Source organism: Capra hircus, chromosome 10 (genome assembly GCF_001704415.2).
Source record: "Capra hircus breed San Clemente chromosome 10, ASM170441v1, whole genome shotgun sequence".
Taxonomy (NCBI): Eukaryota; Metazoa; Chordata; class Mammalia; order Artiodactyla; family Bovidae; genus Capra; species Capra hircus.
In genome coordinates, this window is record NC_030817.1 from 29,557,016 (window position 1) to 29,581,884 (window position 24,869).

At 42.4% G+C, this 24,869-nt stretch overlaps 1 protein-coding gene and 1 pseudogene across 2 annotated transcripts in view; one reads left to right on the plus strand and one right to left on the minus strand.

The window, feature by feature from the left end:
- Nucleotides 1-24,869, minus strand: part of PRKCH (protein kinase C eta) — a 361,590-nt gene that overhangs the window by 173,006 nt on the left and 163,715 nt on the right. For both annotated transcript variants that reach the window (XM_018054083.1, XM_013967227.2), the window contains exon 10: nucleotides 20,080-20,234. In XM_018054083.1, coding sequence (XP_017909572.1) covers nucleotides 20,080-20,234 — 155 coding nt within the window. The remainder of the gene's footprint in view (nucleotides 1-20,079; nucleotides 20,235-24,869) is intronic.
- On the plus strand, nucleotides 10,200-10,720 carry LOC102180130 (annotated as a pseudogene).

The window sequence follows — 24,869 nt, forward strand, 5'->3', positions numbered from 1 at the left end:
TGGGAAATCCCATGGACAGAGAAGCCTGGAGGGACTACAGCCCAGGGAGTTACAAAAGAGTCAGACACAACTGAACGACTAAACAACAGCAACTTGCTTGATTTACAGGCTCTGGAGAGTTCTCACGTGTTTTTAGAACGTAAGAGCTCATGTCTTATTTTTTCTCCCTTTGACAATGCCTGCTCCAGTGCTTCTTAGAGAAAGAGGCTTGAGAAACTGTTGGTAAATGAGTGCTCTGCCCCAAAGCAATGCAAACCCCATGCAGCCAGCGTGGACGTGTGTGCTGCTGCTCCTTACTCCAGTTATAAATCACCACTGATGCAACTGCAGGATGTGTAGGGCTGGAAATAAATTTCTCTTTGTAGCTACATAACTGCAATAAACTTTTATAAGCCCGTTGCATGATCTGAACAGATCTACACAGTTTCTCCAACAAGAGCAGAATTCTTTGCAGGTTTGAGCCCTCACCCACAGACCTTTCTCAGAGAAGAGAAGGAGTCTCAAAACTTCTAGCTTTTTACAGGAGTTCAGAGTTGGTCTTTCAAAAGGCTTAGGAAAAACCTCTGTTCTTCGAGTATATACTATAACACCCTTTGTTTTTCAATAGGAAATACCCTTAAATATAGAGCTTATGTATGTGTAAACCATTTCTGGAAGGATATACAAGAAATGGATAATTGGTTGCCTTGAGAAAGAGAAATCGGGAGGCTGGACTTTGCTTTCACTGTAATCTTTTTAGAACAGCTCAACATTTCTTTTTATCAGATTATGTATTAACACATCTAAATAAGTTACATCAACACTGCTCTTTAGTCAACAACTAATACCCTATTTATATCCATCTTTCATGAACTCCTTATTACCAAATTCAGACTTAAATTGAAGAAAGTAGGGAAAATTGCTAGACCATTCAGGTATGACCTAAATCAAATCCCTTATGATTATATAGTGGAAGTGAGAAATAGATTTAAGGGCCTAGATCTGATAGATAGAGTGCCTGATGAACTATGGAATGAGGTTCATGACATTGTACAGAAGACAGGGATCAAGACCATCCCCATGAAAAAGAAATGCAAAAAAGCAAAATGGCTGTCTGGGGAAGTCTTACAAATAGCTGTGAAAAGAAGAGAAGCAAAAAGCAAAGGAGAAAAGGAAAGATATAAGCATCTGAATGCAGAATTCCAAAGAATAGCAAGAAGAGATAAGAAAGCCTTCTTAAGCGATCAATGCAAAGAAATAGAGAAAAAGAACAGAATCGGAAAGACTAGAGATCTCTTCAAGAAAATTAGAGATACCAAGGGAACATTTCAGGCAAAGATGGGCTTGATAAAGGACAGAAATGGTATGGACCTAACAGAAGCAGAAGATATTAAAAAGAGGTGGCAAGAATACACAGAGGAACTGTACAAAAAAGATCTTCACGACCTGGATAATCATGATGGTATGATCACTCATCTAGAGCCAGACATCCTGGAATGTGAAGTCAAGTGGGCCTTAGAAAGCATCACTACAAACAAAGCTAGTGGAGGTGATGAAATTCCGGTGGAGCTATTTCAAATCCTGAAAGATGATGCTGTGAAAGTGCTGCACTCACTATGCCAGCAAATTTGGAAAACTCAGCAGTGGTCACAGGACTGGAAAAGGTCAGTTTTCATTCCAATCTCAAAGAAAGGCAATGCCAAAGAATGCTCAAACTACCACACAATGGCACTCATTTCACATGCTAGTAAAGTAATGCTCAAAATTCTCCAAGCCAGGCTTCAGCAATATGTGAACCGTGAACTTCCTGATGTTCAAGCTGGTTTTAGAAAAGGCAGAGGAACCAGAAACAATTGCCAACATCTGCTGGATCATGAAAAAAGCAAGAGAGTTCCAGAAAAACATCTATTTCTGCTTTATTGACTATGCCAAAGCCTCTGACTGTGTGGATCACAATGAACTGTGGAAAATTCTGAAAGAGATGGGAATACCAGACCACCTGACCTGCCTCTTGAGAAAGCTGTATGCAGGTCAGGAAGCAACAGTTAGAAGTGGACATGGAACAACAGACTGGTTCCAAATAGGAAAAGGAGTACGTCAAGGCTGTATATTGTCACCCTGCTTATTTAACTTCTATGCAGAGTACATCATGAGAAATGCTCGGCTGGAAGAATCACAAGCTGGAATCAAGATTGCCAGGAGAAATATCAATAACCTCAGATATGCAGATGACACCACCCTTATGGCAGAAAGTGAAGAGGAACTAAAAAGCCTCTTGATGAAAGAGGAGAGTGAAAAAGTTGGCTTAAAGCTCAATATTCAGAAAACGAAGATCATGGCATCTGGTCCCATCACTTCATGGCAAATAGATGGGGAAACAGTGTCAGACTTTATTTTGGAGGGCTCCAAAATCACTGCAGATGGTGACTGAAGCCACGAAATTAAAAGACGCCTACTCAGTGGAAGAAAAGTATGACCAACCTAGATAGCATATTCAAAAGCAGAGACATTACTTTGCCGACTAAGGTCCATCTAGCCAAGGCTATGGTTTTTCCAGTAGTCATGTATGGATGTGAGAGGTGGACTGTGAAGAAGGCTGAGCACCGAAGAATTGATGCTTTTGAACTGTGGTGTTGGAGAAGACTCTTGAGAGTCCCTTGGACTGCAAGGAGATCAACCAGTCCATTCTGAAGGAGATCAGCCTTGGGATTTCTTTGGAAGGAATGATGCTAAAGCTGAAACTCCAGTACTTTGGCCACCTCATGCGAAGAGTTGACTCATTGGAAAAGACTTTGATGCTGGGAGGGATTGGGGGCAGGAAGAGAAGGGGATGACAGCGGATGAGATGGCTGGATGGCATCACTGACTCAATGGACGTGAGTCTGAGTGAACTCTGGGAGATGGTGATGGACAGGGAGGCCTGGCGTGCTGCAGTCCATGGGGTTGCAAACAGTTGGACGCAACTGAGCGACTGAACTGAACTGATCCATCTTTCCATCATTTATCTCTCCCAATGTGATCTCCCCAGACAAGCTCATTTGCTAGACATAAAAACAGAAATGAAAAAGACAAAGAAGAAACATTCTATACCATGTGCCAGAAATGGAGGGGTACCGATTGAAAATGAACAAGAAAAGCAAAGCTCTGGATGCCAAGCTCTGACAGAGCCATGACAAATGAGAGAGAAAGCCTGAGGCTCCCAGCTCTTCACCCTGCACCCCCTGCCAGAGAACATCCCTTCCCGGGCTGGCCATCCCTTCTCGTGCTCTGGCGATTGATTTCTCCTCTTCCTCTGCCCCCACCCCTTTTGCTTCTTTCATTTAAAAATGCTGGTTCTCAAAAATCACAAAAGTAACCCATTCTTACCACAATCTGTGGTGCAATCTGAAGACACATAATGAAAAATTAAGAACTGTCCGACCCATCCCAGACTTGTTTCTGCTCTCCCACTTCTTCCAAGTACATGTCTATGTACAGTTGGCTTTGCTGGGTTTTTTTATTAAGCAAAAAATGGGACTTAAATGGGCATACATACTATTTATTTTTCTCACTATCAGGAGAAAACCACCCAGGTGAATAAATATAAGTCTAACTCAGTTATTCATTCAATAGTTGCATAATATTCTTCAAGATGGATATACCATAATTTATTTACCCTTTCCTTATTAAAGCTGTGCACCTCTTAAGTGGGTTCACTGTTCACGTTTCTTCCCAGGATTATTTTCTAACTGATAACATGTACTGATGTTATTAACTGATATCAGACATGGTATCAGGCTTATCAGAAATAAGCCACATGAATTGAATTTTCACAATAAAATCATGGGACAGGCAGTACTGTTATTCCCATGTTATGGATTAGAAAACTGAGATTTAGAGGAATTAATGAGTTCATCCAGTATCATGGAGCTAGTACACTGCAGAGGTAAGTTTCTAATCCAAGTTTGATTCTAAAGTCTTGCTCTTAACTGTAAGTCCATACCTTCTCATTTGCAGTGTTGCCATGCAATCAGCCTGGAGCCTGTGGCCACTGAAATGTTAGCCTGGTATTTACAACTTTGAGATGGGTCACTGGACTAGGAGTTCCACACGTTCCTCTAAGTCGAGGTGTTCAGGTCTTCATCTCCTCCATCCCCACATCTGTACTCATCCTATGCCTCACCTTTGCAAAAGGAAAACTCTGAGGAGCCTAATGTCACACCAATAATCAACTTCCCACTAGGCTTGCTACCCCTATAATCAGCACTGACAAAGTTCAATTAAAGCCTAAGTCCTATTTAAGAGGAATAAAATGAGCTAACCAATTCCTAGCTATAATACTGCTGATTTTTTTTACAAAAGGAGAATGTAACACACCAATTAGATACTTAATCAGGAATGAAAAATTACATGGATGGCTTATGACTGCTCAGAAATCACTGACTGAAAAAGACAACCAGGATGAACAATATCATACTAATCATATTTCCTTCTTTGGCAGACAAACTACACTGGAAGAACCAAATTGCCTCCAAATATCCGAAAGGCTTTTTTTTTTTTTTTTGTAGAAGATCTGTGTTTTTCCAGTCTCCTCTTTCTGAGTGGTTCAGAACCAGTGAACTGAAGATACTGAGAGCTATGGTTTCAGTCAACACAGTGGGGAAATTTCCAGTAGTCATCGATGCCTAGAAGTGAAGGGAACAAGTTCCTCTCCACGTGGAGGTGTGTGAGTACAGGCAAAATGACCACGCAGCAGACTATTAGGTCTGCATGCTTCGAAGGAGAAGGGTGTATAACTGAATTTCCTTCCAACCCCAAGACTCAAAACTTGTGTCAGTGGGCCATGGACCAGGTAAATACTAAGAATGCAGGCTAGGATGCAGTGCAGAGATTCTGTATGTGAAAGAGAAGGTTTGGAGGGATATTCTGGGGTTGAGGAAGGAGAAATGAAAGGTCACACAGTCAAACTGCCACCTCCCCGTTGTGAGCAGCATCACACATTTTGGGAACTGGATCCCTCAATGATGTCATTCTTCAAGGTGAGAAGCAGTTTGCTCGTCATTTTCACTCACTCCTCTTTGCAACTGAACCCACAGAATTCATCAATGTCTGGGCATCTTTGCCAAAAGGTAATGTGGTTGTACCAAGTTATATTTCTTCTTAGGAATAATTAGAATAATTTCTTCTTAAAATAATTTCTTCTTAGGAAGTCTGCTGATAAGTACAATTTGACATTTGCAAGACAATGGAAAAAGATTCCACCTTCAGGCAGGCTATCTATCAAAAGGCAAATGGTCACACCACATTCCGCTTAGCTATTTCTCCTGCCAGGCTTAAGTACTGGGACCCAGGAGGAGGATTCGGTCTCAACACACTGGAAAATATAACTCCAAGACTAACATACATGGCTCAGTGAGCCAAAAGAATGGTAATGCCCTCAGCTAATCCCCAGCTGTTCTCTCATGTCAGCCCATGGTGTGTTCAACTCCAGCAGGTGCTATTCTCCTCAGGTTGAAATTATTTCCGGGTAATTTTGTATCATCAAGTAGACTCAAAGCACCTTGCTTCTCATAATAGAAAACATTGACAGCTTAATAAACATATGAATGAACCACTGCAATGGACCGAATGGTTGCACACCTCCCAAATTCATATCCTGAAGCCCTGACCACCTCATCCTTGGAGATGGGGCCTCTGGAAAGTAATGGGGGTTAGATAAGGTCATGAGGGGGGCCCCCCACGACAGGAGTAGTGCCTTTATAAGAAGAAACATCAGAGGGCTTGTTTCTTCCCCATCAGGCATGTGAAGATACAGCAAGAAGGTGGCAGTCTGCAAACTGGGAAGAGAGCTCACACCGGAAACCAAAATGGCCAGTGGCTTGGATTTCCCAGATTCTACAACTACAGACATGAATTTCTGTTGTGTAAGTCACCCAGTCTACAATGTTCATTATGGCACCCTGAGTAGCCCAGGATGTGACTCACAGACAAAGAGTGATCACAGCCTGAAAGCCAAGGCTTGACAGAGCTTAACTGGTATAGCAGCAGCAAGGCACCTATTTTTGACATAATAAAAAAACTCGCATTAGGGTATATTCAGTATCACATATGAGATCCCTTTTGAAAATAACATTTTTAATTATTAAAAAGGCAATGGTTGTTTTTTGCAGAACATTTTAAAAACATTACAAAAAATAAAAACCACCTATCCCTCAGATATTCAGACAACCCACTGCTGATGTTTATCCTCCTGGAACTATGTTCTCTACCAAGAGTAAATCTGACAGAAAATGAGGTCTTTGGGGGCTTTCTTCTGACCATGACCATCACTGCATTCAGTCACCTAAAAGAACTGCATCCTCTTATACTCACAAGGGTGTTACTGAGAAGCGATTTTACTTTCAGGCTCCTAGTACGGATATTCACATCATACAACATCCATATGGAATAAACACTGGTTGATTAGGGAGAACTGAAAGGAAACTTTCTGAGATGATGGAAATGTTCTATTATTTGGAGAATTGATCACATATAGTGTACACTTGTCAAACCTATCAAATTGTACATTTAAGATCTGTCGGAGGAAGTGAACTGGCAAGATCAATACAATCCATGGGATAACACCAATACCCATCATTAAAATGTGTGCTTTGATGCATTTTTTCCCAAAGAATGTTCAAAAAGTGAACATTACTGAGCACGCACAACATACTAGGCTCCGGGCTAAAGGCTTCACAGGCACCTCTCAGGGGTGCATTTCTCCGATCTGTATTTTATCAGTGAAGAAACTGCAGCTTTAGAGGTGTTAAGTAACTTGCTCAAAATTCCACAGCTGGGAAGTGGCAAGACAGAACTGGAAGCCAGGTTCCTCAAATCCCAGAAAAAAATTTACAACAATGCAAATGTCTTTTGACTCAGCAGTATCTGAGACTCTAAGAATCTGTTCCAGGGGAAAAAAAGAATAATCAAAGACTGATCCAAAGAGATATACAAAGAAATAATAAACTCACTATTATTAATAAATCAATTTAAATGTACTATAAGTTAAGTAGGATCATATGATAGACCACTTTGCATCATGTAATATTAGGTTTAAAAGAGAATATAAATGACTTTCATGATGGGGGAAAATGATCATGACAGATTAAGTGGAAAAAAATTAGGTTAAAAATATATATATAGTATGATATCAATTTTGTTATTTTTTTTAAAAGTAAATACATTTTAAAACTCTAAGGAAATATATCTAAACAAAAATGATTATCTTTCAGTAGGATTATAGGTTAATTTTTAATTTAAAATTTTCAGTGGTTGCTATATGTTCCTTTTATAATTAGAGAGGAATTAATTTTATCTTCAAAATTAAAAAAAAAGGGGGAAAATGATTGTTCTCACTAAAGAATGTATATCCCATGAAGACTATATATACACATTTTTATGATAAAAATATTTGTGTACAGCCCCTTAATAACTTTAGGGTGTTAATGTTATTCAGTAACTTACACATAATCATAAAAAAAAGTGAAATCACCAGGATTTCTAACATAGTCATATATATATTTTATATATTATTTTATAGGGTGGGAGAGTTCTACCACAGGTTGCGTGACCTTGAACAAGTTACTTTACTTCCCAGAGCCTCTTTATATATAAAAGAAGGAGGACACAATCCTCTTGGAGAGATGTCATAAGAAGGTAAAACTAAATATGTCCAACTTCTTACAGAGGCATTTATCCACACAAGATAAAAGCTCAGTGCATGTGGCTATTATTTCGTACAGCAGTATCAGGGAGAGAGCTCAGATTATCTCCTCCTATCCTAGACCTCTCTGCACCATCATCCTTGTCCTTGCAGAGCACACGCCCCCTCCCACAGGCTGTGCCCTGCCGTTCCTTCAGACCAGAATGCTCTTTCCCCAGACATTCACAGAGAGCCTGTTTCCTCAAGTCCTTAGGTCACTGCTCATCTGCTCAAACAGTCCTTACAAGAGAAAATGTTCTTAATCCCCTATGTGTTAATAAACAGTAAAACTATTTTCCTCAAGCTTTATCTTCCCTGACAGAGCTTTTTCTCCATAGAGTTTATCACCCCAACACTCAATATACTTACTTTTTGTTTGTCTGACTACCTGTGTTAGAATTTAAGCTCCTGGAGGGTAGGGGGTATTGCCAGCTTTATTCAGAGCTTTGAATAGTGCCAGGCCCACAATGGATGCTCAACCAGTAAGTATTAAAGGAATGAACAAGAAACCAAAGCTGGAGGGCAAGGCCTCTCTTTACTCCTCTTTTAGTCTCTGAGAGTCTGACATAAAGCTTTGCATTAAGAAGGCATTTCATAAGCAGTTGTTGAACTGAACAACTGAATCACTTTTTACAAATGGCAGTGTTCACCTGATACCTAAAGATCAATGATTTTATTTTAGAACATAGCAAATAAATCCAAGGTTGTATTTAATTATAATGAAGCAGTAGATTGCTTAACCAATTTGGTGGGAATAGAGCAAAACCGGTGGTCTGGTTTCATTAGGCAGTGGAATCAATTAACACATTTATCAGTTAGTCCCAAATAACCACAGCCATTGTTGACGTAAAGGTCAAACACTGAAGAGGTAGGCCAGGATCTGTATTCTGATCTAGTAAGTGAAGTACAGAAACAAAGTGTTTCAGGGCTGAAATTTCTTTCTGTCATTAATCTGGGTCCTTGGAGAAATTGCACCAGGATATTCACTCTAGTAACCTTACGAAAGTGTTCTTGAATCTCCCCTCAAACGAACAACCAAAATATTTGCTTCAAATGAAGCAAACAAGATGACTTTGACTGTTTTCCCCATATATTAGAGAGACAGTTGAAATTTAAACAAAATGTAAGAGTCAAGTCTCCAAGTTTTACAACCTGTCCCCTATGTTCCAGGGTTTCCTAAGGAAGCTTTTTTTTAAAATATAAATTTATTTTAATTGGAGGCTAATTACTTTACAATATTGTAGTGGTTTTGCCATACATTGGCATGAATCCATCACGGGTGTACACATGTTCCCCATCCTGAACTCCCCTCCCACCTCCCTCTCCATCCCATCCCTCTGAGTCATCCCAGTGCAACAGCCCCTAACACCCTGTCTCATGCATTGAACCTGGACTGGTGATTCATTTCACATATGATATTATACATGTTTCAATGCCATTCTCCCAAATCATCTCACCCTCGCCCTCTCCCACAGAGTCCAAAAGACTGTTCAATACATCTGTGTCTTTTTTGCTGTCTCACATATAGGGTTATCATTACCATCTTTCTAAATTCCATATATATGCGTTAGTATACTGTATTGGTGTTTTTCTTTCTGGCTTACTTCACTCTGTATAATAGGCTCTAGTTTCATCCACCTCATTAAAACTGATTCAAATGTATTCTTTCTAATGGCTGAGTAATACTCCATTGTGTATATGTACCACAGCTTTCTTATCCATTCGTCTGCTGATGGACATCTAGGTTGCTTCCATGTCCTGGCTATTATAAACAGTGCTGCGATGAACATTGGGGTACATGTGTCTCTTTCAATTCTGGTTTCCTTGGTGTGTATGCCCAGCAGTGGGATTGCTGGGTCATATGGCAGTTCTATTTCCAGTTTTTTTAAGGAATCTCCACACTGTTCTCCATAGGGGCTGTACTAGTTTGCATTCCCACCAAGAGTGTAAGAGGGTTCCCTTTTCTCCACACCCTCTCCAGCATTTATTGCTTGTAGACTTTTGGATAGCAGCCATTCTGACTGGTGTGAAATGGTACCTCATTGTGGCTTTGATTTGCATTTCTCTGATAATGAGTGATATTGAGCATCTTTTCATGTGTTTGTTAGCTATCTGTATGTCTTCTTTGGAGAAATGTCTGTTTAGTTCTTTGGCCCATTTTTTGATTGGGTCGTTTATTTTTCTGGAATTGAGATGCAGGAGTTGCTTGTATATTTTTGAGATTAATTCATTGTCAGTTGCTTCATTTGTTATTATTTTCTCCTATTCTGAAGGCTTATAGTTTTGAGGAAGGTATCTTAAGGACTTAATGATAAGTACACGTAAGTATAGTAACTACACACAGTATCAAAATGTGGCTAAAATGCGAAGAAAATGATTTGGTTTGAAAGAAAAGCATAATCAAATTTGATATCAGGGCAGAGGCCTATCAGTCTTCTTTCAGCTCAGAGGAGGCCAAGGTGCAACTTTCGTTGTTCAGCCTGAATCCCAGTTCATCTGACACCAGCTGCCTCCACTATGCTGCTTAAGTTCAACCCCAGTGAGATCAAAGGCATACACATGAGGTGCACTGGAGGGGGATTTGGTGCCACATCTGCCCTGGGCCCCAAGATTGGACCTCTTGGTCTGTCTCCAAAAAAGGCTGGTGATGACATCACCAAGGCAAGTGGTTATTGGAGTGGGCTGAGGATTACAGTAAAACTGGCCATTCAGAACAGACCCAGATTGGGGTGGTACCTTCTGCCTCTTACCTGATATCAAAGCCTTCAGGGAAATGCCAAGAGACAGAAAGAAGCAGAAAAACATTAAACACAGTGGAAACATCACTTTTGATGAGATTGTCCACACTGCCTGATAGGTGCTGTTGAAATGAACAACTGAATCAACAACTGATGGTCCTGAGAACTTTCTGGAACCATTAAAGAGATCCTGGGGACTGTGGGCTGCAAAGTCAGTGGCTGCCACCATCATGACATCATAGATGACATCAACAGTGGTGTGGTGGAATGCCCGGCTAGTTAAGAACTACAAAGATTGGTCTTCAGATCAGTTCAGTTCAGTTCAGTCGCTCAGTCATGTCTGACTCTTTGCAACCCCATGAACCGCAGCACACCAGGCCTCCCTGTCTATCACCAACTCCCGGAGTCCACCGAAACCCATGTCGATTGAGTCAGTGATGCCATCCAACCATCTTGTCCTCTGTTGTCCCCTTCTCCTCCTGCCTTCAATATTTCCCAGCATCAGGGTCTTTTCAAATGAGTCAGCTCTTTGCATCAGGTGGCCAAAGTATTGGAGTTTCAGCTTCAGCATCAGTCCTTCTAATGAACACCCAGGACTGATCTCCTTTAGGATGGACTGGTTGGATCTCCTCACAGTCCAAGGGACTCTCGAGAGTCTTCTCCAACACCACAGTTCAAAAGCATCAATTTTCTGCACTCAGCTTTCTTTATAGTCCAACTCTCACATCCATACATGACCACTGGAAAAATCATAGCTTAGTCGTGTCCGACTCTCTGTGAACCCATGGACTATACAGTCCATGGAATTCTCAAGGCCAGAATACTGGAATGGGTAGCTTTTCCCTTCTCCAGGGGATCTTCCCAACCCAGGGATTGAACCCAGGTCTCCTGCATTGCAGACGGATTCTTTACCAGCTGAACTACAAGGGAAACCTAAGAATACTAGAGTGGGTAGCCTATCCCTTCTCCAGCGGACCTTCCCTGACTCAGGAATCGAACTGGGGTCTCATGCATTGCAGGCAGATTCTTTACCAGCTGAGCCATGAGGGAAGCTCAATTCTCTACTATTGAGGATGCATTTTGAACAAAATTTCAGCTGAAGCCTATGCCACAAAGAAAATCCAAATCAGCTGATAGCATGTATGCAAAGAATAATCTCATTTGTCCACACAGCATGGAGCTTTCAAAGAGCTTTCACATGTCCACTTCCATCTGATTGGAGTTTCGTTAACACCCTGCAGGGAAGTTATGTCAATGGTACCCCTCACTGAAGACCGGTAAACAGGCTTGGAGCGTTCAGCAACCCACCCATGTCCTCAGGACCATCACGAAATGGGCTGAAAACTATGCCCAGCATTCCTTCAGTTCAAAGAAGATGATGATCTCATCCAGTGCTATGATCTGAACTAACAGCTATGTCCTGATGACTTCCAAATATTTAGTTCCTGCCCATTTTCAATGGGTTTCAGACTCAAGTCCATCTGCCTATTATGCATTTCCACCGGCACGTGTCTTAAGTACTTGATAGCTTACGTTTCTAATTCTCATCTTCTTCACCTGCCGAGATCTCTTCCCAGGCTCATGATCTCTTGTACCTAATGGTACCATCATTCATTCAGACTTCTAACTAAACACCCAGGTATGACCCCAGGTTTTTCCTTCACCCCCTGGGTCTACCCAGTCACTGAACTGAGTCTGTTCTACTTGCTGGTACCTCAAAAACATTGGCCTTCTCCTCAGACCTACTACCAATGTATCAGAGCCTCATTATCTTCTTACCCAGAACACAATAATAGGCACAAACTCAACCTTCCCCTTCTGCCCCCATGCACATATCCACACACTCTCCCACAAAATATATGTAAAATATAAAGCCAGTCATGTCATCCAACTTGCTGAAGATTCTTCAAAGACTCTCCATTACCTGCTACATAGAGCCAAATTCCCTGGTATGAAATTTGTATCTGATAGTGCAAGTTTTCATCAAATAACTATTTTCCTTCTTTTCCCTTAATAAGAGAACCCCAATTTTTAGCCATGTAATAACATCCTAGCCTTTACTGCAGTTAGGTGTAGCCAAGTATGACCAAGCTTTGGACAATTCCATGGTAAGTACTGTATGAAAGTTCAGGGAGGATCTCTAAAGAGAGAAGACTCAATGGAAGGAATGTCCTTCGCCCTTCTTATTCCAGTACTGCCTTGTATTGGAATACAGAGATGACTTTTGGAGATACAGCAACCATTTTAAGACCATGAGGTGACTCTGAATATAACAGAATATAAAAGATAGAAATCTGGGCCCCAGAGGACTCCATGGAGTTTTCATGGCAGAGCAAGATCTCTTGCCTTGAGACTTCTTACAGGAAAGAGAAATTCATTTCTACTTAATTTAAGCCAATGGAATTTTACATTTCCTATGACAGGCAATGGTGCCAAACCTCAAGTGATACTGAATTCAAACTTCTCCAGAATATTAAGCCTTATATAACTTCATTTCTATCAACTCTTCTAGCCTTATCTCCCACCATACTTGAATCTTTAGGCTTTCAGTTCAGTTCAGTTGCTCAGTCGTGTCCGACTCTTTGCGACCCCATGAATCGCAGCACGCCAGGCCTCCCTGTCCATCACCAACTCCCAGAGTTCACTCAGACTCACGTCCATTGAGTCAGTAATGCCATCCAGCCATCTCATCCGCTGTCGTCCCCTTCTTCTCCTGCCCCCAATCCCTCCCAGCTTCAGAGTCTTTTCCAATGAGTCAACTCTTTGCATGAGGTGGCCAAAGTACTGGAGCTTCAGCTTTAGCATCAGTCCTTCCAAAGAAATCCCAGGGTTGATCTCCTTCAGAATGGACTGGTTGGATCTCCTTGCAGTCCAAGGGACTCTCAAGAGTCTTCTCCAACACCACAGTTCAAAAGCATCAATTCTTCGGCGCTCAGCCTTCTTCACAGTCCAACTCTCACATCCATACATGACTACTGGAAAAACCATAGCCTTGACTAGACGGACCTTAGTCAGCAAAGTAATGTCTCTGCTTTTGAATATGCTATCTAAGTTGGTCATAACTTTCCTTCCAAGGAGTAAGTGTTTTAATTTCACGGCTTCAGTCACCATCTGCAGTGATTTTGGAGCCAAAAAAAATAAAGTCTGACACTGTTTCCACTGTTTCTCCATCTATTTCCCATGGAGTGATGGGACCAGATGCCATGATCTTCGTTTTCTGAATGTTGAGCTTTAAGCCAAATTTTTCACTCTCCACTTTCACTTTCATCAACAGGCTTTTGAGTTCCTCTTCCCTTTCTGCCATAAGGGTGGTCTCATCTGCATATCTGAGGTTATTGATATTTCTCCCGGCAATCTTGATTTCAGCTTGTGTTTCTTCCAGTCCAGCATTTCTCATGATGTACTCTGCATAGTACTACTAAATTTCTAGTCGTTTTCTACCCCACCCTCCATGGACTTTCATACTTCTCAGTGTTAAGTGTTAGAGCTTGTCTTCTACCTAAACACCTACTTAACTTTATTCAGCTTTTAACTTCACACACTCAGCTCAGCAATCATCTCTACAGGAAGTTTGCCTAAATCTGCATCTTAGGCTAAGTGGCTGTTCTCTGTGCTCCCATAATGCCCTGGGCACGCTTCACTTTTGCAACCCACCTGCTCTTATTTATGGGCCATCTCTCCCACCCCACAGAAAAAACCTTAGGGCAGACACCACATCTACTCATGTTGTATCTTTACCGCCTAACACCAGTGGGAGCTCTAATTATGTCCTGAGTTCCACTGCACTTTCCTCAGTGAGATGGAGTGAACACCACATGCTTGTGAATGTCCTGTTTAGCCCTTAAGCTCAGCATTCCATGAAGACTGAATGAAAATTTCCTAATGGTGATGTTTTTTTCTGAAGATGAAAAACAAGTTGCAAGCGAGCCCTCCTAAGAAAACATCCATCCTGAGAAGCAATTTACTGTTTGGATATTTCAGGCTTGAGTTCTTTCATCCATAACAGGGAACTTGGCACTAAGTAATCTTGGAGGTCTGACATTTTGTAATGTCATTGTTGAATATAAACACGTAGATCCGGACACAAGGAACTCACTGTGAGCAGATGGCTCCTCCAGGGACTGACAGCATGACCAGCCTTACCCAACTTGTAAGTAAATTATTTACAAGGAGTGCCTAATAAAATCTTAAAGTCATCAGAGGACAGAGAGCACACTAAGTTAAAGAAATGTCAACTAAGGGAAGTTATGCCTCCTAGATCCCAACCATACTGGACTTCTTTCTCTAAAAGGTTTTGAACTTGCCATGTTCCCTCCTGATACTGAGCACCTGCATTTGCTATTCTTTCTGTCTTGAATGCTCTTTCCTTCCCTCTTTACTGGTTACCTCAGCTCATGAGTCACTTCCTTAGGAAAATCTTCCACCTTTCCTTGACCAGATTGAAACACCCTATGAGATGTTCTCATTCAATGCAATGCATTCTTCTTCATAGCACTGGTCACAGTTGCGATTTTGTATTAATACGATCATCATGTAATTGATGTCTTTCTCCCTCACTCAACCATACTGCCTACAAGACAGCACTTTTGTTTTTGCTCATCACTGTATCCATATCCTTGGCAGAGAGTTGATGCTCCATAAATACTTGTCAAATATCCCCAGAGGCTGTGCAAGGGAGGACAAAGAGGGCTGATGAGTTTCACTGTAGGAGGAAAAGTCAGGCTGTTCTAATAAACTGGTAATTCTCAGAGCTCTCCATCATACCTTTGAAAAAAGGTCTTGGGAGTTAGGGATTGAAGTCACTTTCTGGTGATGGAAGAGCAGGCATGGAATGAGGCCATCAACTGGCAGAACAAGCTAAGAAGAGAGAGGGCAAGAATATGATTAAAAAGTTCGGAGTTCCAGGAACAATGCTAGGTAAGGGCTCATGGCCAAATCCGAAGTGAAAGTTACTAACATACTGAGAATCTCACAACTTGTGCATCCTAAAGAAACAAGGACTGCTCTATGAAGATAAAAATGACAATTGTAATTGTTTTTGTATCAAGCATATCAAGAAAGGGTAAACCTACTTCTTGGGGCAGAAGGAATGAGGTGTTGTACGGCAAAGGGAAAACAGAACTCCTAACTTGGGCTTTCATCTTTATCTAAAAAGACCATCTTTATCACTAGAATGAGTAGAATAAATATAAACACAGAACTGAATTCCAATACAGGTAAGAGTCCAGAATTCTAGGCTCAAATGAAAGACATTTGGGGACTCTGCAAGTTCTGCTAATACTTAGGAGTTAGAAAGGCCCCAGGAGATGGAAATCAGACAGGTGTTGCCCCAGTTCAAGAGGGGGAAGAGCTAGATAACAGAGAACAATGACTCAAGCACATGCTACTACCACTGACCCAACACCAAGCTGATCTGGAAGCAGATGACTTGTGACTTCTTAAACCTGAACGCAATGCTCACAGAGGTGGCTTCTAGCACGGGCTCTCTGAGCAAAGCAATGCTCAGCTAACTTTAGATCACACAGGAACGTGAAGTCAATAAGGAATCTGATGGTCCCTTACAGTATCTTTGAGAAACAAGAGTCAGATGATATTAGAGACTGGTGTATTCATGCAGATGCTACAGCTGTGTTCAGAAGCTTAAAAATCTCATCTGGCAGGGAGATTGCTAATCCTCTCAAATTCTGAATTTATTTGAAAAGTCAAATTAGGTAGTGATTGTTCTCTAATTTGAGGAGAACTCAAAAGTGATTTTCTTTTAAAGCTAATGTGCTGTGTACACATACGAGTACAAGACAGTGTGTCAGGTCTGGCAGTCACCTCTGTGACCAGTCCGACATCTGGGCAACAGGAGAGCAAGTGACCCCAGGAAGCACTCGGAGCTTGAGGAGTAAACACTGATTACCACGCACCCCCCATGCTGAGAACTGCACAGGGCACAAAGCAGCTAGACGTGTAAGATGAAAACTGCACTGAAATGCACTGTGTTCAAGCATAACCTCAGAAGGATGAATCAAAACGTAAACTGAGCTCTTCTATAAATTCTTCCTCTCTCAACCTATTTTAGATGCATTCCATGTCTTCTCAGAAACAGAAAATCCAATGGGTGCTGGCTGGCTTTGGGAGCTGAAATGTCAATGATGGATCAGTTCCCATAAGCAAGTTCCTGTGAGTAAACTTTAATACAGCTTTCGAAACAGGATAGAAAATGGTGCCCGTAATGCTGGCAGTCAGGTAAATGGGATGCGGGGCCCTTTGTTTCCCCAATTCTGTAAAGCTTGACTTTGGAAAAAAGTCAGTGCCCATGTAAATTATTCATGAGTACTATCTGGGCTTCTAATCAGCCAACAAGCCCCAAACAAAGGAATGAATGGTCTTTTTTTTCCCTTAGCAAAGTGACTCATTGACTGCTTAATTCAAAGCCCTCTAGACTTGGTCTGCAGCCACACCAAAGCTCCAGACCTTCCAACCAAAGGCAAAGGGGCAGACTTTTTCCTTGCTGTAATGCCCAAGAGCCAGACTTCTGTTCCTCCATGAAATGCAAGTGAACACATGAACACATCTGAGAAATCAGGGTCAGAACGTAAGCAGAAAATCACCTGAATGTAACTGGCCTGTCTCCTCTCACACAAGGCACAGTTGGCAGAGAGACAGAAGACAGTCATGTCAGAGGGAGCCTAAGGCAGTACCTTCTAAAGTCCCATTTGATGACGACTTGCAAATGGTACCATCTTTGTAATTCACTGGAAAAGAAATACCTCCCCTGGAAACATGAGACAAAACAGCCAAACGACAACAATCCTCTTTGAATAGATCAGAGGTATCATTCAGGGAGATCTTTTTAGCTCTGATAAAGGCCATCCCAGGACATGTATGATACACGAGGCTGTCCAATTCTCCTCCTGTGCTCTCTGCATCAAATTCATACCCCTGGGATCCAAATGTGCCCTTCACTGTGTGTGGATTCCAGGGACTTGGCATCCAAAGGCTTATCCTTAAGACTCTGCTCTCAGGCCAATACCCTGAATGGAATTAAATTATCCAGTGAAATAAATCCACAGAATAAAAATAGCATTGGAATCTATCCTAATTAAATGTGCTCCCTTCGAAGTCAAGCATATCAGTTAGAGACTGCATGTGGAATTCAAGTCAAAGAGTACATTAAATTCTCAGATTTAAACTGCAAGACCAAGAACTGAAATAAAATTTCTCAAGATGTGGGCTGATACTGCTTCACCAGAAACCACATTAGGTTACACTGTCCATCCTCCACATTTCAAACAAGTGAAACAAGGAGACGGAGAGGCAGATGAAGCATGTGCCTTGCATGAAGGTTATGCAGTCCTATGAAAAGCCAGAATATTTAACTATTCAAGTGTTTTTCCCCCTTACTGGTCTGAATATTTGTATCTTCCCTTCCCCACATTATATGTTGAAATCTTAATTCTCAAAGTTGATAGTATTAGTAGGTAGGACCTTTCAGGGGTGCTCAGGTCATGAGGATGGGGCCCTGATGAACAGGGTTAGTGCCTTATAAAAGTGGCTCCAGAGAGATCCCTGGCCTCCTTTACCATATGAGGTCACAGCAAGAAGGCACCAGCTAGGAACCAGAAAGAGGGTCTCCATCAAACATGACCATGCTGGTGCTCTGATCTTAGATTTCCAGACTCCACTGTGAAAAATAAATGTCCATTGTTTATAAGCCACCTAATCCGTGCTATTTTGTTACAGCAGCCTGAATGAACCAAGATACCCATTCTGCCTCATTTTCACAAATCAAAGCCACTCTATCACCAAAGAGGGAGTAAGCAGTCCACTCTTCAAGGGGTTTACTTGAAAATTTACTTTACAGTTGTACTCTAAGCCTTTAAATCTCTCTAGAGGAGACAGTGTAGCTCAGTGGTTAAAAACATCATTTGAATTCTGGCTCCACTACCAGTTAATAGTCTGGTTATTAAGTCTTTTGAAGATCAGTAATTCATCTAAGTAGCATGGATAACACTAGTGTTATATAATTTATTATTAGGAGGATTAAGAAAGAAATGCCGGTCAAGTACTGGGCCTGTAACAAGTACTCCATTTAGCTTTTGTTGCCATTTGTTTTGTTTTGTTTTAAAATTAACAACACAAGCCGTTGTCAAACAGGAAAGTGGTTATTCTTAAAAATTAAATGTGGGGAAGGCTTTCCTTGGGGTCAGCAGACCAGAGATGGGTAGCTCAGCCATGGAGAGGAGAACAAACAGAACACAGAGTCCAGAGTCCCACATCACCACCAGGAAGGACCTAGAACCCCCTCCAGCATCAGGGACCGTGTCAGCAACCACCAACAATCATGCACTGGGCTCAAAGCTGAGACAGGAGACGTGCCCTGCTGGAGCCGCCAGGACAACAGCATGGCCGGGTCAAGGAAGCACAGAGCTTCCACAGAGTAACCTGTGGCCGTCTCATGACTTAGGAGTGAGTGGAGATTCCTGGTTACCTTCAAGGGACGACCCCGCTGCTGGCTATCCTGCCAGCTCCCCACTCTGCTACCTCACAGCTGGGGCTGTGACAGAGCACTGTGTCCACTTGAGCTTCCACGGCTCTGCACTGCGAATTTACTAGAAGACATTTTTGCACCAAGCCTGCTCCATCTCGTTTTCCCACTTCTTTCTGGCACCATGGACCAGTCCTGCTGCATTCTTTACTGATCTCACTTCTCTTTGCCTATTTTTTTTCCTCTCAGGGTACTTAAGAATATTTAGTTTTAAAGCTCTCTCACACTTTAATGATGATGTCCATACTGTCATCAGCTCACAAAGGAACAGCAAAGCTAATAAACGGCAAATTTCAATCAGGAAATTCTTTACATGAATGCACCTGAGAGAGAATTTTTCTCAAAGGAAAGAAACAATTGCTTCTCAAGAGGGAAAAATAATGAGGCATATGTGGCAACTAAGTTACAATGTGATGTAAAAGGTAGAAAGACTTTGACAATGGGAAACAAGGAAAACTTGAGGATGAAAATTACCTAACACTCACTATTACATTTTCCACCATACTCAGCTTTGTGTCTGAGTAAGGTTACTTTTATCTGCTCTGAGATCTAACAACATTAACCAGATTTCAAGCCCATTTAACATATGATATATTACGATAAAGACTTATGTGTCATGAAATGAAATCAAACAAGATTTAGGAGGGGACTTCACATGACAGACATCATCAAGCAGGACCCTACTCGTCAACAGGTCACCTCTTGGCTCCTGACCATGATTCTTATCACAGCCATTTAGGGCAAGAGGTATTCATGCTCTGCAGTTTAGGCATAGATTCTGAAGATGGAATGAATCACTCCCAAGGTTAAAACAGAAGAGACCAGCAAGTTCAGCCACTTGAAAACCCCAGCTGAACAAATTTATGAACAGTGTCCTTTCGAGACTCTCAAGCCTATTTTACAAATACCACACAGGCACAAGCTTTAGTCTGCAGGCAGTGTTTATCATTGTGTTATTCATTTATTCTAAAGGACACGCAAAACTTCGTGAATTTCAAAAAGAGTTCAACTGTTCATCATGAGAACTGGAAGGATAAGCTGAATCAGGGAAATGAACCAGGGATGAGAGGTTCATGTGAGAGGGGTTACCAGCAACCAGAACTCACCTATAGATGATTCCTTTGTCATGTAGGAACATAAGCGCTGAAATGATCTCTGCAGCATAGAAACGAGCCCGTGCTTCATCAAAACGCCGTGACTTCTGAATGTGAAACATCAAGTCGCCCCCATTCACAAACTCCATCACAAAAAACAGACGATCCTGGATACAAACACACAAAAAAGGATCAAACGTGGTATAGCCATCAGCCTAGAGACCAGTCAGCATCATATGATCTGGGACTGCAGTGTGGGGAGAAGAGGTTGCTAAATGGAGGTGCTCAATGGAACATCCTGACAGCGGCTCAGGGCAAAGCAGGACGGCCTGATGGATTAGATCCTTGGGATGGTGGGGGTGGGGGTGGGGTGGGGGTGGGTGGTAGGTGGTGATAGTAACACTTGGATCTCTTTTAAAGAATTCCACAAAACCTTGAATTTCTGCATTAAGTAAAAAGCAGAGAAGGTATCAGAAGCTTTTTGGTTCTAATTCTGCATCTTAAACACCATGTAATCTTTAATTTTTTTTTGGATGTTCAGCATTAGTAAGGTGAGAATGATGTCACTATCTCTACCAAAATCACTGAGTTTCATAAGTTGAAAGAGAGCAACATAATCAAAAGGTGCACTCTTTTTTTGTCCAGAACGTGCAGGGTCATTCACAGCAAGTAAGAGACATAGGTCCCCACACCTGGGCAGAGAATAATCAGAGAAAAAGGAAAACATTTTTGACCAATCAGCCAGACAACAGTCTAATGAGAGCCTGAGAGTTGCCTGGATGTTAGAAATTCCATTTAGCCCATCAGAAGGTTCCTGAATCAGAAAAGGGAACCTAAAGTCAAGTGAGATGCTGTCTCCATCTGGAATAAAACTCTAACCCAGCAGGTTAAATAGGCTCTTAAGAGTCATTGATGCAGTTGGTGTACTAAGTACTGTACAAGTGTTACGAATAACGTGTTGTGGAAAGTAACATTGCTTAATGGAAAAAGTGTACAGGTCCCCATTGACAAGTGGTGTCTCCAAAAGGAACAGGGTAAAACATTTTGCTTTGGGAACCTCTGAGATCAAAGGACTTGCTTGCTCCCTCTCATTAGCATGTATGTAGTCCCAGGTTAACCAAGTGCTGGATTAGGTGCTGGGAACCCAACAAAGAGTAAGAGAGGCATAAAACACAGTCTCTATCCACAGAGCATCTGCTATGGGAGATATACATTACTTAAAAACACAAAGTCATACAACCAGGTAAATTCTCAAATTCTGGTAAATGCTGTGAAGGAAAAGTGGAGGAAGCAATGACATCATATCATCTGTTTGTGGGGCTGGGAAGGTCACTCTGAGCAAGTGATGCGTGAGCCAAGACCTTCAGAATGAGTGCCATCAGGACCACTGGTCATCTTTTTAGGGGGTAGGAGGTTGTTTTGTAAGGAACCTGGTATTTTACCAATTCACAAAGGATATGTATATGTACCCAGAAGCATTTTTATTTGTGGTTTCAAGTGCTCCCATCTCTGCCAGGGGCTGCCATACAGTCACAGCTGAACGGGAGACAGAGGGCAGAGATTGTGTGTGCTCCTATTCACCTCTCTATCATGGGTTTAATCAGGCTCTTCCCCATTGGAAGACACTACAACTAATGACCTCTTATTCTCAATTTAAGACAGACCTTAATTAGAAGGAAAAAAAATCTTCTGGGTCTATGAAACATCTCTTTCTGCTAATGAGAAGCAACACTTGAGGAGTAAAGATGCAATACCAAGATTCACACACACAAAACCAAACACCAAACATCAGTAGAATAACTCTCCAGGCTGGCCAATATAAGCCAACAGAAAACTAAAAATACAAAGTCACCTGACTAAGCTAGAGGCCTTCGACTGAGTGGGAGTGACTGGCCAGGGGAGAGGCCAAGTTGGGCAGGATGAGCTTGGGTGAGTAATACGGCCCCCTATTTCTTGTACGGGGCAGGCTCGTGTGGAAGGAACAGGTTAGCAGTGGGTGGGGCGGAGGGTGAGCCTGTGATAGAGACAGATCTAAGAGCTACAGCCACATGGACGTTATTATGCCCCTGCTGTGTTCATTTGGAGGGGCCTCGGGGGCCTGGATGAGGATCCAGGCCTTAGCAAGAAGGTACATCTGATACATTTTTGTTAACTGGCCTGTCCACCTTTTCATGGCTGTGTCTGGCAGCCACGTGAATTCCAATAGCTCAAAATGCCTTGTTACTGGAACTGGGTCAGTAGGTAAGTGGCTACTCTGTAGGCTGTGGACATCAGTGAAGTTAGCACAAGTGTCGACGACAGCAGGCATCAAAAAGATGAGGGCGTTCCAAGGGAAATTGTATCCCTTTCTAGCTTGCCCCCAAAACAATCCTCATAACTTCAAGTCTGAAAAGCCAGACTCTGGGCTAAATTCCAGATCTGGGGAAGGAAATACTGCCTTCCTGCCTTGGTTGCGCTTCTCGTCTCAGTCCCACCACCTGCCCTAGAGGCAGATTCTCAGATAATGCAGGGGGTCCTGGGAGGCACGCACACCTGGGATGCACAGGAAAAGGTCATAAACTTTAGAACCGAGAAAGCAGGGGTTGCTTTTCACCCAGAGTTTAATTCTAACCTCCTGTCTGGCACCACCTAGAACAGAGGGTACAGCTCATAGCCCTTGGGCGACACATGACTCTCTGAGCAAGCAGGAAGGGAAAACAAGCCAGCTGAGACACAATGACACTTTAACAAAAAGTAATGGCCCATCTTACCAAAGACCTGCAATAAGGTCACAAGGTAGAAAAATAAAAGCATGTTTATCAGCTAACAAAATGTGTTTGTTGTGAAGAGACCTTCTGTTTACATACAATTCTGTTTACTCTTTTTTAAATGTCTGCTGCAGAGACAGTTAACATTTGGCAGCAATTTCTCCACAATTTCTTTGGCAGAGGTGGAGATAAATGACAAAAATCTCTAGCTTTTAGCAAAGATTCACTCATCATTAGCTGGGGGTGAGTGAGAAGCCATCCTCAGCAATAAGTTTTCATTAAACATGTCCTCAGGTGGGGCTTCTAAAAAGCGTGCAATAAACAGTAGGGGTTGCCGCTGCTGGCAGCTGTAATGGAAGATGTTTTACATCAGAAAAAAAAAATCATACACATGAATGTACAGAATGATTTCAGTTATAGCCAAAGATGCAGACATGCACAGAAAAGATGAAAAAAAGAATGCTTACATATGACGAGTTGCTTTCAACTGTGAAATCTCGGATGACATTTATCTGTTTTTTATATTTTTCCATATCGTTGAAGATTTCTATGATGACTATTACTCATAATTAGAAACAAACCAAAGTCACTCACGGCTTCCTCCATTTTCTCTGATTTTCATATGAAAGATGGGACATTGGAAAGGACAATTTTGAGACTGTCTCAGAGCAGGTATTCAGTCAATAGGAGGTGGGATTAGGAAGTCAACAGACAGAAGGGTCTTTACATTCCCGGTTGTTCATTATTAAGGCCCCTAGTAACCACCTTCTCCCTTAACAGCCATTCTGATGCCTGATGTAACCAGGCCATCAGGCTAGTTGCAATCACATCCAGAGAGAGACTCAATAGCCTCTGACTTGAGTCCCAGTGCTCCACTGGGTGTACGGGGTCTGAGTTCTGGTATGGGCTGTATGGAGTCTACTGAGTCTTTCAGAGAGACATTTTGGGCTGGTGGGGACTGAGTAGCGTGAGATGAAGGAGAACCCAGGCCTGCTCTCAGGAGCACAACAGCCCAGTGTGCTAAGCGCAGTACATGGGCACAGGGGGCGTCATGGGACACAGACTGGGGACGAGGAAGCAGCCTGGAGGCAGGGGCGGGCTTTGGGGAAAACTAGGAGGAACCAATTTCACTAGCCTTGAAGGCTGAGGAAGCACAAGTCAGATTGGAGTGGGGATGGACAGGGCAGGAGTCAAGGTGAGTGAACAGCGGGAGTGTCAGGTGTGAGGCAGGGTGCGGTGACTGCCAAGGGGGACACTCCCCAAGCACTGAGGGTGCTGAGTGGGGACCTCATTCTAACACATGCAGCTTTCATGATCAAGTGCTGGTACAAAAAGCCAAGGCTAGTTAGGAAGCACCCCTTCACCCTTTCCCTAGGTTACCCATAGCTGAAAAGAGGGTCCTAGACCTAGGAATACACAGGATCCCTCACTATAGGTTTTGGTCATAATTACAGGCCCAGTGTCTGGGCTAGAACATGTGGCGACTATGCTTTTTCAAGGGCTTGGCTTGAAAAAGACTCTAGGAAGTGTTGGAACCTGCCACAAATAACAAAACATCAGCTACAAAAACCAGCGACTCTGGGTGAATTCTACTCCTATGGAATGAATGCCATCAAGCTAGAAACCTTTCATGTTAAGCAAGTGCCCTTTAAAGGCAGAGATCAAGAAACGAGAAAGAAGATCACCATCCACCTACTACTCCACGATGCTACTACTACTACCACTAAGTCGCTTCAGTCGTGTCCGACTCTGTGCGACCCCATAGACGGCAGCCCACCAGGCTCCCCTGTCCCTGGGATTCTCCAGGCAAGAACACTGGAGTGGGTTGCCATTTCCTTCTCCAACTACTCCACGATCTGTGGTGCTTAAGACCAAGTCTTGCTGGTGACTTCACAAACACTAAGTCACGCTGAACAAACCCAAATGGGAAGCTACCAGAAGAAGCGTCTGCTGGGATCCATGCATTTAGGGAGGCCCTCACTGCATGGCAGGGTGGATTAAGGCTGCCATGAGTCATTTCTGGGGCACGGAAGAGCTTCCAAATCCCAACGTGGG